This window comes from Dromiciops gliroides, chromosome 1 (genome assembly GCF_019393635.1).
Source record: "Dromiciops gliroides isolate mDroGli1 chromosome 1, mDroGli1.pri, whole genome shotgun sequence".
In the NCBI taxonomy this organism is placed as follows: Eukaryota; Metazoa; Chordata; class Mammalia; order Microbiotheria; family Microbiotheriidae; genus Dromiciops; species Dromiciops gliroides.
The window spans coordinates 225,070,658-225,085,652 of NC_057861.1; the positions used below are offsets into that span (position 1 = coordinate 225,070,658).

At 35.4% G+C, this 14,995-nt stretch overlaps 1 protein-coding gene across 10 annotated transcripts in view; it reads right to left on the minus strand.

Annotated features, from left to right (window-relative positions):
• PTPRM (protein tyrosine phosphatase receptor type M) overlaps nt 1-14,995 on the minus strand; it is a 1,039,589-nt gene that overhangs the window by 226,352 nt on the left and 798,242 nt on the right. For 2 of the 10 annotated variants that reach the window (XM_043975653.1, XM_043975658.1), the window contains 5 exons: nt 11,000-11,151; nt 5,112-5,186; nt 4,860-4,886; nt 3,935-3,958; nt 365-376 (listed from right to left, as the gene is read on the minus strand). In XM_043975653.1, the coding sequence (XP_043831588.1) occupies nt 365-376; nt 3,935-3,958; nt 4,860-4,886; nt 5,112-5,186; nt 11,000-11,151 (290 nt within the window). The remainder of the gene's footprint in view (nt 1-364; nt 377-3,934; nt 3,959-4,859; nt 4,887-5,111; nt 5,187-10,999; nt 11,152-14,995) is intronic. The other 8 variants (XM_043975654.1, XM_043975659.1, XM_043975660.1 and 5 more) reach the window with 5 other exon arrangements.

Below are 14,995 nucleotides of genomic sequence, written 5' to 3' on the forward strand. Positions count from 1 at the left end.
TAGTTGACTCTTCTTTATTACAAAATGAATTCTCTACAGATGGCCTTGTGAGCAAAATAAAAGTGCACAGAATGGTTTATGGGTTTTAAAGCCAGGACTGCAATGAATGTGTGGATTTGATACAACATACTGAAAAAAACACACACAATAAAACAACACACATGAGGGAAGATGACAAGGGGTCACCTGACTGGCCACTTGGCATGCTTTAATCATGGGCCACATCACATGTGAAATGTTAAATGACCGCATGCAAGCCAACACACAACAGAACCAGCTGGGTTTGTAAAAAAAAAAATCTAAAGGTAATACACACATTCCCACTCCCTCCACACCTTTTCAATGGGGCAGATGGGGAACTTACCATTTATTGGCACTTTTAAGAAGATACATATCAGGAGAAAAAAAAAAGAGGAGGAGAAAAAGGAAACAGGGCATAAGCAACAGTAAGTACTACATGAATCATTACAGGTAGTTTCTATTTTGAACTTTTAACTTAACAATTTAGTTTCCTATGCAAAAGTAATTTGGTCAGAGGGCTAAGCCTAACTTTCTCCATTAAGTTAGGATGGGGGTGTTTAACAGAAGCACTTGAGGATAAATGGGAGGTGAAAATAGCTTCCTAATTGCTTTCTACCCCTCAGAACCAAGTAATGACTAAAGGAATCTTATTTTTTCTCACTGAAATACCTGGGCCAGGTCTACCAAATTGTGCTACAATTTGGTCCAAAAAAACCTAAAGAGGCCATAGTTTTAACAAAAGACAGCTAATAAAATTAGTTTCATTAGCTGCAGAAATTCTAGGTATTTAAAAAAAAATCTTTTGTGTGGGGAAAATTTCATGATACTTAGATTTTAAGATATTCATTTTCGAAAGGTCAACTTAATATATGAACTACCTATATTACATAGTGAGGCTATTTAAATTTTCTCTATAGACTCAAATCATCAACATATACCACAAAATTATCTGTTTCTTAAAATATGAACACTAGAACTGGAGCTGCTTTTAGGCTAAAAGGATGAAAATATCTAAAATTTTTTATATTAATTATACAAGACTTTTAAAATTGGATTATTTACTGATGAGAAGTTCAAAGAAAAGTCAAGTTCCAACTTATTAATTTCTTAAAATCCTTGTTTGGAATCTAAATTCTATCTACATTGCAAAGCACCTTGGGATGCATGGCATGAGAGGTGGTACACGTGTGTAGCTATGTTGCTGTTGCTGAAATGGCACCTGGATCACTACAAAGTGGCTAAAGACACAAAAGACAAAATAAAAGTGTAGTAAGTTGATTTAATGATCTTTATTTGGATTCACTAAAATTTGGCTAAATTCACTAAAACTCAATAATTTGTTTTCTTTTGTCAGAACAGTCACAATTACATCTGAAAATTTTCCTGTTAGGTTGGCTTACTGTTGACAACTTGGCTTAAAAACTGGGGTATGGGAGCCCCAGTTGGAATGCTAAATCACCTGGGCTGAGACGCAGCACATTCTTTCCTTGAGATGATAATAAATGAAACACTGCTAATGAGTTTTCCCCTCTGTGCCTCTCTCATTCTCTCAGCTTTGGATCCTTTGGGATGCACATTATTAATATATTCTCTGCTGTGGGCTGACCTTATAAGCTTCCTTTAAACAATTTGGACCATTCAATGGGAATAAAAACAGCAACCTAACCATTCTCCAGTCTCCAGCAGGAGAGGTTATGATGTAAGAACTGGCCATTCTTGTGCTAAATTCTGCTCAGATTCATGAGTTTTAAACCCTTGTAATTAAAGCTACCCAGTGTAATATGTATGAAATGACCTACCAATACATAAAGACATAATGGTCTCATTATCACTGTGGGCAGGATTTAAACCTTTAAAAATAAAATCTACCTAAGCACCTAAGACAAAGAAGATGGTTAACAAGTAAATGTATTCCCCAGAAGGAACAATTTGGTTCATGGACCAATGGTTTTAAACTTGAATATTTAAATTTATATCAATTGTCTCTTTAAAAAGACTACTTATTTTCCTTCCCAGAGGCTGCATAGCATAGTAGAAGAATATTGGGGTTTAGAGTATAAAGACTTAGGTTCAAATCCCACCTGTCTCATACTGCTTGGGTGACCTTGACTAAGTTACTTAACATCTCTTGGCCTCAGTTTTCTTATCTGTAAAATAGAGTGGGATGAAGGGAGAAGGGTTTGGACTAGATAACCTCTCAATCCCTTCCAGCTCTAAATATTCGATCTGATGATCCTAACTTGATTACCTGCTCAAATGTAAAAACAAAACAAAACACAGGGCTATGTCATAAAGCTTGAGGGACTGGAAGCAGACCAAAGTTTCTACCTAGGATTTGAAGTCTCAGGATAAAATAATAAATATACTCTAACATATTTCAGAAATAAAGGGATGCAAAGATATGTTAAGATATATTAAAGGCTGATAATACTAACAAAATGGATGTTTCCATTTTTCCTCATATATTAATTTAAAAATCAGATGCAGAAGGTCTATCAATATGACAGTGTAAATAACTTTAAAAGTGGCCCTGTGAGAAAACCAAAGATTCTCATTTTAACATTACTGAATGTGTCCATTATTTTCAAGTTCTGAGAGATACTCAGATGAATATTTACTTTATTTGAAGGAATTTTTAAATCTTCTTTCCTATTAAAAAAAAAAAACAAGGATGCAAAGGTGATGCGATTTGCCATCAATGCTACGTTTCCTGGGGCATAATCTTTTTTGTGAAAATATATTTTGGTACATACTGATTTAAAAAAACAACAAATAGCCCTACTTAGTTAATCTGGGAATGCTGGCACCTGGGGATGAATGATTGAGGAAGTGCCTGGATGATTAAATCATCCTGGGCCCATGAGAAAGCTCTGCTTCCCCATATTTAAAAGAGAAGCTATTGTCACCAACACCACTACTGCTGCAAAAAATAATACAAGGCAAGTTATTCAGGTGTTTGGTCTCACAAGGGTGAGGGATGGGAGAGTTGAGAGAAGAGAATCACATGGTGACTAATGCCTACCATGCTTCATAAGGATTTATATCAACACTACATGATCAGTCTAAAGAAATATAACTCCAAAGCACTGTCATTGGTTACCCTGACAGCTACAGATTCTATATAGAATCACCAATATTTATCACTTCAGTTGAGTTAGTCTTTAACTTGTATACTTCATTCAATACTCCCCAAATTGTCCTTTTAAGTGATGATTTCACAGAAGACTTAATCCATTTTTTAAAAAAGTCATTAGGGTTCAATAATCACAAAGTAGTAACTTTAAAACAAAGTCCTGCTCGGATTCATGAGTTTACCCTGAAATTAATTTAATAAGATGATGATTATCCTATTCTGAAATTTGAATATTTTCTACCTTTTCACAATTTGTGGCTCAGCCCTCCCCACTCACTCAGCTCCTCCAAGGTCAGAATATATAGCAGAGAAAGTGCTGAATGAATGCTACAGCACACAAAGCAATCTCAAATCTCAGCCTGTCAAGATTCTGCAGATGTCATTTGCATGCAGATTACATTGTTATGGTAGCTATGATTAACTTGTCCCCCACTCATGTAAGTACAGAAATGTTGCATTTCTTTGCTTTTGATGTGGTATTAAAATAAAGGGGAGGTGCCGTTAGCCCCCTCCCCACCACAGAAGTTCAGCAGCCCAAGTTTTGAATCTTCTGATCTTTCCTATTTCCCCTGTTTTGTCTTACTTTGGCAACTCATTGGCTCAAGCTCAGACAAAACCACTGGAAACAATTACACTCATACAAACTCATAAAGAGAGAAAAGAGAAGCACAGGAGGAAAAAAATTGACAGTTGCAAAGATATAAACCTTTGTAAAAGAGAATTAGGAAGAAGTTAGAACAGTTGAGGATGGAACTCTGGCTACAATGAATTGTTATATACCTTGATGCCGTATTTGCTGTGCTCCTTTTCGGTATGGTTAGTAATAGAAAGAGAACACAAGCCATGATACACTCTGGTTACTTATGCGTCTCAAATGCAATAGCAGCTCATGCTCATTTTGTTATCATAGCCAGGTAATACCATCTCTCTTCACCCTTTCCATATTGGACACATGGGACATTCCCTCCACCCCAACCCCCAAACCCCCTGTGCAGGAAACATTTCACACTGTAAATGCTTTGTGCCCCACAGGGCTAACACTTTATTTCATTTTCAGTGACATCTGACAAATAATAAATCATCTGATTGTAAAGTGCCATCTTGTCATTTCACTGTTCAAAATATCAGCTCCTTTGAAATTTCACTGTGTGACAGACACATTGGAAAATTGGTGCTATTGTGAGCCTCACCAAGATCTGGTAGGTGGCCAAATTTTATTTTTAACATTTTATTTTTTTCTGTACAGCATTTGGTATAATTAGAAAAATGCTATTTTCAAAATTGAAGTCCGTACTATATAGAAATAACTGAAAATAATGAGAGACTATTTTCAATTCTATGTTTATCACATTGGGCAAATTTCAGCTCTCAGACGTCTAACACAGCTAGTTTGGGAGATGGATTCTCTCTGTATGCTAAAACCTACATGTAGCATCTTGGTCTCCTACAGTAAGGAGCCTCCTGGAAGTGTGCTGTCTGACTTGAATCTGACAGCAGAAGTATTGGCATTGTCCCCAGCACACATGCAGGTAACCTTGCTTCTTAAGGGAGAATGTTTTAAAAACATTCTTTTTACTTCCCTCCCCCCCATGTCCTGTGCCCAGTCATTGCACCATACAGAATAAAATGCCAGTCTCTTAGAGAGTGGGCACTGACTTTCCAAATTATTCCTGCAATAAACTTTGATAAAGGGAAATGTTCTCACCTAAAATTGCAGTTGGCACAAATGGATCTGTCATACATCATAAGCAGGTCAATGCAGAAAAGGTAAAAAGAGAAAGAACAGTAAATGATTGATGAAAAGTTCCCCCATGTCCCCCTAGAAAGCATCTGGTTACAACATGTCAAACATATTATTAAGCTCCTAAAGCAGTGTGAATATAGTAAAGTGGCACTGATTGGTTCTGATTGCTAAGGAGTTTCGAAGAGATGAAACAATGAAAAAAAATTCAGTTACCTGGGTAATAGGAATTAGGCACTGTGGTGCTCAGTGTATTAGTTTTCATTGTAAAAGATGATGGTGAAGATACAGCTGTAAAGAAAAGAAAATCTAGTCATTGACAGCAGAGAGGTCACTGCACTTGGAAAATTAGAGGCCACTTGGTGGGGAGGATTCTGGGGGCTCAATCCTGGTTCCGATCGCTGATGTCAGCAACAACTCAGTGATCTGCCAAAATTCTATGGGGCAATTATTGTCACTGTCATTGTACGAACAAGGACTGGCCTGGTCCCTGGCAGGAGAAATTTCTATTTGTCTTTGAAGGCAGGAACCTGTACTTTGGAGGTAGGACCCTGTTATCACTTAAAATTTTAATCAAAAACCCGTTTTTACTCAACAAAGTCTGTCATTTGACTTTTGTCATAACTTCTAGCTTTGCCTGGTATAGTTCTGCTTTCTGATTCACCAAGCTGCTTTTGTACTAGTAATAAATATCTGTATGTGCTTTTTGAAAAATAGAGAATTTAAAAATAAATTTCAAAAATTATTCAATAGGAATGCAATTATTTCACAGATTGGCCTTCGTTTCCTCTGCTGTAAATTAGGGTAGGAAGGCATTGGGCAAAAGATTTCTAAAGTCTTCCCTAGCTCTGGCATTTTGAGTTAATTAATAAAATTATGTTATTTGGCTACAAAATTAGTCATCTTCAATGATTTATTCCCCAATGTTTAAAGTATTTTTTTCCTAATCTTCAAGGAAATGTGATAGAACTACTGTTTTTCTTCACCCTTCTAATCACTTTTAGATAAATGGTCTTGCCAAATTGTAATCTGTAAAATACATTTACCACTGTGTGACATATAGCTAGAATAATTTAATTTAACAAAAAGAATGTTTCTTTCTTGGGCTGGTAAATCTACTCATTAACCTCCCTGACACTCAGCTGACTCTCAACTTTTCCACTACTAATGAGTAAGGCTACGGTAGATATGTATAGTTATAATATAAGTTATTATATGTATTAGTTATAATATGGAAAGGCATCTCTCTCTCTTTCTCTTTCTCTCTCTATCTTTTTATCTTCTCTTTCTATCTTTTTACCTACCTACCTATATCTATTATTTGCCTTTAGTACTATATATACATTCCTAGTCTGGAAACACATCTTCCAGTTTTGGCTTGATTGTTCACTATAATCTCACCTCTCCTTTTTTTGAGACCTTTACTAGATGCTAGTCTTTCAATAAATTCCCTTTCACCAATAATTCCTGATGATGCAACATCAACTATTTCTCAAATATAACTCAATACAATCTTAAAATTTATTCTTTTCCATTTAAAACTGTTACCCTCTACTTTAAAGTAGACTTTTGATTTACATTGAGATTCGATGCTACCCCCATACTTTATTTCATACTGGTATATGGAATAAAAAAAAATGGGGGCCGGTTACAAAAGATTCAAGCAATCATATTGGTTTAATATTAAACACTTAACTTACTTTCACAATTGCTTCATTAAATTTATGCTGATGACATGTTTATTTGCCATATTCCCTATTCACTAATGTGGGGCAGTGGAGAGTCCCTAATCAGGAGCAAAAGGATCTGGGTTCAAATAATGGCTTTGCCATTTTACTTCCTGTGTGACCTTGAGCAAATTTCTCTAACCTCTATTTAAAACTTTAGTTTTCCCATCTGTAAACTGAAGGCGTGGGGGCAGATGACTTCTCAGGCCCCTTCCAGCTCTAAAACTAGGATTTTATGTTTCTTGCAGGGATTTTCTGTGTTTGGTTTTTAAAATGTATTGTTAGAATGGTACTTAATTGTCCTGGGGCAGCTAGGTAGCACAGTGGATAGAGCACTGGCCTGAATTTGGGAGGATCTGAGTTCAAATCTCACTTCAGACACTTACTAGCTCAGTGATCCTAGGCAAGTCACTTAACCTCAATTGCCTTAAACATCCAGGGCCATCTCCAGTCATCTTGATATATATCTTACCACTGGACCCAGATGGCTCTGAAGGAGAGAGTGAGGTTGGTGACCTTGCACAGTCCTCCCTTATTTAAATCCAATTCACTGCAAATCATGACATCACCACGATGTCATGGTCCTCTTTGAGAATGAAGGAGAAACAACAATTGTTTTATTTTTATGTAAATCTTTTACATACATGAATAAATCTGACCCTTAGAACAACTCTGTGCAGTAGAGGGCAGGTATTTATAGAATCTAATTGACAGGGCTATGTGATCATCCTCATATATAAGATCACAAGATCACTCACATATATAAAATACTGTACAAAGCTCATTATATAACTGTCACCTATTCTTCTGTGTGCATTTTATTCAAACCCATATAGCTAGCTAGTGACTGAGCTTCAATTAGAACTCAGGGCTCTTGGTTGTCATAGTTCAGTGTTCAGCTGTTAAATTCACTTCAGAGGCTTGTTTGTAAACAACTCTTTGAAAGAGACAATTGCTTAATAATATTGTTCATGAAATAAAGAAGTGCTCCCATTATAAGAGGCATGAATGAGAAGTTCATTGCTGAGTATAAAACATCCATTACAAAGGGCTTGCTTAGAAGTTTGGTTGTTCTTTAAGCTGTTTACCTGATATGAAACAAGCTACAACAATAAGGCAGTATACAACTAGAAAGCAATTTAGGTCAGCAATTATTGAGTGATGTCACTTGTATTGCTTATTAATATTTATGACATGGGCTGGTAAATATATTATAAAATAAGTATGCATATTTCATCTTTTACAAAGCAGAACAATTGGAAACATTAGCTCTATTCCAGGGCCACTATTCTAGAGCTAGAATAGGTAATTAGTTCAATAGAGTCAAAGGGACTTGCCCAAGGGTACACATGTAGTAAACCCTGGAGGTGGGATTTGAACCAGGGTCTCAGACTACAGGGACTGTCCTCTTTTCACTATATCATGTGGTCTCATTGTCTTCATTCACGAAAACCACTCTTATCTCATCTTTACATACTATATCTTATCCTTTTCCATAATAACTTGTAATAGGCAATATAATCTGCATGGTTTGGAGGATACATTTCCATTCCTCATAAATATTTTGATGCTTATTTCTGTGTCCTGCAACTTCATTTCTTCTTACCTCTCCTACAAATTTAAAACTCCTACCTGCTTTTGATTTCCCATAACCACTCCATTTCCTATAGTCCTCCTTCACCTAAAGATCTCACACACATTCATACTTATGCTGTTTTTAATGTCTTTCATGTAGTGGATGCTTTAAAAATGCCTGCTGAGTTGAATTGTGCCTGCAGCCTAGTGGTCAACCAAACCCTTTCCCAGGCAATTTTCCTCCCCCAGAAACTGCCTTTTTGTTATTGTAAAGGCCTTAAGAGAGTACTGTGATAAAGTTTCACCAGGAGGGTCACTGCTAATAGAGAGACTTTGATGTGGCCAATTCACTGTTCAGAGTAATGGGAGGAGAGAAATGAAAGAATATTGCCCTATTTTTACTACTGGTTTTACTGATGGGCAGGATGAATAAAGGCTCAATGGTAGGTCAGCCAAGAAAGCTAATGTAGTTTTCACAGGAATTCTGCTATGCATGAAAATGTCTAGCTTTCCATAATTATACTCGCTTTAAAAAGGTAAATGTCAAATTGGAATTCTTGTTCTAGGGTACATTTCCCCCATTGTTCAAACATCAAAAGCTCTGGAACTTGATTTATGTTCCTGATATTTTGGTGAGTTATTCTAAATATATTTATTTATGAGAATTTTTCACTATTAAAAATCCATTTTCGGGAAAATCATCCAGTGTTCTTGTAAAGTGAGACCCCAGTAATGGCATATTCCCTTTCCTCTGAGAGTATCAAATTAGCAAGTATAACTAAGAATACAAAATCTTCTTACTGATGCTGGGAAATCCTCCTAAATGTTATTATGTTATACTTAAAATATAATATGTAAGGAAAACACAATCAAGCAACAATAAAAATGATACCACCCTCCCCGGAGAATTAAAATTAAATTTCTCTAGTTGGCAGAAGAGGTAAAGAAGATAATTTCTACTCTGTTAGATTTATATTTCAAAACTTTGGGCACTATTTATATTTTGTATATACATATATATGTATGTATATATATGTATATTTATATACACACCCACATACATATATTCTACCTAATGGAATGTAAGCTTCTTGAGGGCAGGAGATTAATTCATTTTTGTTTTTTTTTATCCCCAGGAACTAGCACATAGTAGGTGCTTAATAAATGCTTGTGGTTAATTTTCTAGAGTCATAGAACTTTAGAGTTAGGAAGAGACTCTAGAGATTGTAGACCAAGCCACATATCTTATGCATGCAGAAACGAGATCAAGTCACTTATACAAGGTGACAGGGGATAGCAAATAGTGTTGCCTAGACATGAACCCAGGTCCTTGAATTCAGGCTTCCTCACTCCTATCTCAGTGTTCTTTCATCTAGATCAAGCTGTCTACATACTTACTGTGAATTAAGGGCAAAAACAAGTTGTTGGTGGCATGCTGTGGAATCATTAGTGTCATTAACACAACAAACAACCTTCATTAATGGGGCAGAGTTAGCCATAATGAAGTCATCTTAGGTTATCTAGTCCATTGGCACCTAAGAAATGCCCACTATAATTGAGCTACATTAGGCATTCATGAAGGATGTGTGACAGTGATGTATTGAAATGGTCCCCGTGTGGCAAGCTGAAGCAGAGCAACGGTAGTTGGGGTGAGCAGAAAACTGTATGAAGCAGAATGGTTAATGGGACAATACAAACATGGACTTCTGAGAAGCAAGAACAGGCTGACTAATACATTGTGACCTCGGTGTGGTGTGAACCATGCATGGAAGAGAGAAGAGGGCCAGTGTATTTTGTAGACAATGATTCAGGCCAGGCATCCAGGACCATAAAGAACAAAAGAATTTGCAAGGAATGGTGATACTTGTTGCCCAGTGGACAGACTACATGCATACACTGAAGCCTGAGCTATATGCAGCCATCTTGTTACATATAGAACACCCTCAGGATTGTTACCTTTAAAAACAAAGGAGAGGATCTCATAGGGACTTATGTTTTCCTTTGTACCCCAAAATGACAGCATTGCTCTATAGCAATTTTTTTAAAGAAACTAATGACTTTGTGCTTATTCATTCACTTTTTCTTTGCTAATTCCCTTTCTCATCATTAGCATGCATTCTCAACATAGCTAGCCAAGATTAGGTTGCAATCTATGGCTATTAAACATGGGCGGGGGGGGGGGGGAAGTCAACTACTCTATGTCAGAAATGGACTTGTGTCTCAGAATTAGGAATTAATGCTGGATAGAGATATAGAATTATAATCGTTTTATGTTTTTGTCTCTTTGTAGTACAACCAAAGCCTAATATACGAGGAAAAGACAAAGAAATTCATTATTTATTCTTCAAATAAATAAGCTAATTGTTCCTTATAATTATGCCCAAACCTGTTGGACAAAGAAAACAACTAATTTGTTACTATCCTGCAGTAAATTGTTGTGTGTTTTTTTTTTGTAATATCCTCTAACACAAGTATAAAAACAGGATAGAAGTCACAAAGAAAACAATGTGGCAGGTGTCTCATAATAAGAGACTACTTTATGGTAGAAAGGACTTAAAAAACTCATTGCTACTGGTACTGAGAGAGACTTTCATGGCTCTGGCAGTTCTTTACATTAGGAAGACTGCTCTGCCTTGGGAGATGTTTTCCTACCTATGGAGAGTTTCCAGGAGTACTCAACTAAATCACTGAATTAAACAGGCAAGGGAAAAATGTTGGTGAGTTTTTCTACAACCCTCTTCCTCAATCATGGAACTTCAAAATTGAAAGAGAAATGACTAAAGCCAATATTTCTAAACTTACATCTCCCATTCAAATTGTGTGTGTCCATGAAAGAAAAAGCCTCATCACAGTTGGTTCCTTGTTCAGCATAGCTCTTATCCATTGAATTCACCATCACTGTCATCTCTTGTCGGGTGCTGCTCATCGTCTCTTTCCGCTTCTTGGCCAGTTTCCTTAGAAAACAAAGTTCATATACATGTGTAAGTTTCTCTTGGGTGGATTTAACTTATCTTTGTATATATCCTAGTGATTATTAGTACAGTGCCTGGCACATAGTAGGCACTTGGACAGTGGTATACACTCATTGGACAATACCCCTGGTTTTGCATTTATCCAAAATGGTTTTCTTTCTATTCTTCATCTTCAAAATTTTATTTCATGTTGGAAAACATGTAAAGTGATTTGTCAATCTCAAAGTACTATGTAATGGCTAGTTATTATTTTCTTTTCTTTTTCTTTTTCTTTTTTTTGCTAGTTATTATATGACCCAGAGACTTTGCACTGGTTGTCTCATATGTCTGGAATTCACTCTCTCCTTACCTTGCCTCACAGACTCCCTCTCTTCTTTTAAGAGGAAGTCCAGCTACCATCTTGTGAATGAATAATTTCTAGATTCCTCAAACGACTACTGCCCTCCCTCCCAAACAACCTTGGCTCTTTTCTATATATTTATATTTACTAACTTTATAATCACATATAATATTAAACATACATATTTACAAGTATAAACATATATATCTAGATCTAGATCATATGCATGTATGATCTCTTTTTTATAGTATAAAGGTATAAAGAACTTAAAAAACCTCATTGCTACTGCTATTGAGAGAGACTTCCATTGGTCTGACAGTATTTTACATTAGGAAGACTGCTCTGCAACCTTGAGAGATGTTTCCCAACCCATGGAGAATTCCTAGGAGTACTCAACTAAATTACTAAATTAAAGAGGCAAGAGAAAATTATGTGTGTGTGTGTGTGTATGTTGTTTTTTCCCATTAGAATGTAAGCTTCTTGTAAGTTGGGATTTTTTCATTCATTATACTTGTATCGTTAATGACTTGCACACTCTCTGGCCTTAATGAATACATGATTGATTAATAAATTCTGTTTTAATGCAAAAATATAAATATACATCTACATTTCAAATAGAATACATCTGTGTTTATCAATCAGATATCAGGCTTAAGAAGAAAATAATTCAACAAACATCCAGTTTCACAAATATATATGAAGGGGCAACTATGGAGCCAATGAGATATTTATAATGGTCGTAAAGGACAGTGCCTGGCATATAGTAGGCACTTAATAAATATTTACTCCTTTCTCTTTCTCCCCATGTACAACCCACTGTGCTAGGTACACTACAATATTATTTACATAAACATATGTGTTTTATATATAGATAGGTACAATATGAAATTTTATTTTATATTTTCAATGTAGATACAATTAAAGGTGAACAGTATTAAAAACTGAAAAACAATTCTTCCATTTAGCCTTTAAGTACCTGCTATTTGTAAGTCCTAGAAAAAGTTAGAGTTTATAATAATCCCAGTTGTCTAAACATCTGTGACTAGAGAATTAATTATAAATTGACCAAATTCCTCAAATTTGTCCACAGCTATTATTTGTATAAAAACTAAAAAATCCATAGCACATAACCTATACAAAAGAAGTGTAGAATCTAAAGGCCACACCACGAACTTTATAGAGCAAAATCTGAAATAGACTAAATTTTCAGTGAAATTAAGTAAATGAAAGTGACTTGCAACCAAAAAGTTCCAGGAGAGCAGCTATAAGTTTTATTTTGAATCATAATACCAATTTACACTTAGAGTCTTATAATTTACTAGTGGGTTTGCGTATTATCTGAAGAGAGGAAAAATATGTTCCTAGCACACTACTCCAACTGTCAATTAAACATTTGGCTGCTCCTGCTGTTGTCCACAAAGCAGGACAAACAAATTTTCATGATGCTAGGTTAAACTAAGATAGAGTTTATAGGGGTGGCAACTCACAACTGCTCTGTCCTTTGCAAATAAAAATACAAAAAGTGTATCTGGTCTGTGCAATCAGACATGTCCTCAATTATTTAGAAAAGTTAGCCAAACTCTGGCCACTTGTATGCCTATCCATAAAGAATTTGTAATCAATTCAACTCACTTTAGCCTAAGTAAAATGATATTCAATAAGAATGCTTTATATGTATTATAAGGAATATGGAAATGCATAACATTTCTAACCCTAAATTGATTTTTGGTAATTGAAACTTATAGAACCATCTGTAATTTATATAACTTAAAGCAATATAATAAAACCATTTTTACACATTTCTCACATTTTAGGTATAGGTTTAGTTTTTAAGAAGCTCAGGGAAAGAAAAAAACTATTAAGTAATAAATGGATAGATAAGGTAGAAAATTTACTAATGAAATCTTGATTTAATTTTCTAAATTTTATATCAAATTTCTGTTACATAGTACATATAAGGAATTGATACAAATACATAAGAACACATAAGAACAAAAGACATTCCCCAATAGGTAAATGATCAGAGGCTACAAACAGAAAGTTAAAAAACATCCAAGCCAACTTTCAGCAACAATATTAAAGGATGCTCCAAATCACTAATAATTAGAGAATTACAACTTAAAACAACTCTTAGATTTTCCTTCATTGTCTTCAAGATTGGCAAAGGGGAGATGTGTGTAGCTCTTTTTTAGTGTCAGGTTTCCAAAATCAGGCTTCTTTATTCTCTTTTCCAATAATCAATGGAGGATTGAGAACAAAATTCAAGGCTTGGATGGTGGTGCCAGTTGTGTAGGGATAGGAAATGTATATTGTGCTTAATTATTCAGTTGCAGTTAATAATCATACGTTTTATCTCAATTTCTACCTTGGCTAGATCCATGGAAGACCATTCTTATACCAATTCTTTATGGGGACACTGAAGGGGGAACACTGAAGAAGGGAATGAGCTGAGATCGTTGCCTACACAAGCCCAGCAAAATGATCAATTTTTGCTTAAATGTGTGCTACTTCTTTTTACCTGCTTTACAAAGATAGTTCCCATTCTCTATTCACAAATTCTCCTTTTTATTTTCCATTAGAGACTTAGTCATATGTATCTTCAGAAAACTTCTTTCCCTATACTTCTCTTGTTTTCATACTTATGACTTTAAAATTTAAGCAGTTAGGTCTACTTTTTTCTTTCACAATGATAAAAGAGGTTCTATCAGAATCAATGTTTTTTAAGTCTAATATCTACCTGTGAACACTAATGTCAATAATCCCAGTTTACTGTAGATCTCTTGCCCTAAGAACCCTGTGACTCATTCATAGTAAGGATTTTTTCTCCCTCCACACAAAGCCAGTAAAATAAGAGACTCACAGCAGTAAATTCACATGCATTTGTTAGATCTGAGGTCTCTAGGGTCCACCTAATACGGACCTTCCTATAAAGTTTCTGACATTAAGTGGACAAAAATAAAAGACAAAGCCTATCTATAATTACTATGTCAATTACTTCCTTTAAAACCTAGCTTATAACATCATTAGAAAAATGTGTGAATGAATTACCTTATTTTGCTCATTCCCATTATACATCAATATAGTACTTATACTGTCAGATTACTCTTCCTCCTCTCCTTCTCCTTCTCCTTCTCCTTCTCCTTCTCCTTCTTCTTCTTTGATGTTACCCCCCATACTTAAGACTGACTGGCTTCTGTTTGCTGTTTACCATACACTGCATTCAATCCTCATTTCCATGTTTCCATGGGCTGTTTGCCTCCAAAGCCTGAAATACTCTCTCCATCCTTATCTATTCTTTTTAGAATTTCTAGCTCCCACTAAGGCTAAACTCAAATACTAGCTTCTATAGGAGATTTTTTCTGATTTCTCCAGCTGTTACTGCTCCCCATTCCCATCAAACTAATGTGTATTTATTTGTATATACCCTGTACATATATGTATTTATAATATAATGGATACTTATTTGTATATATGTGTATATATATG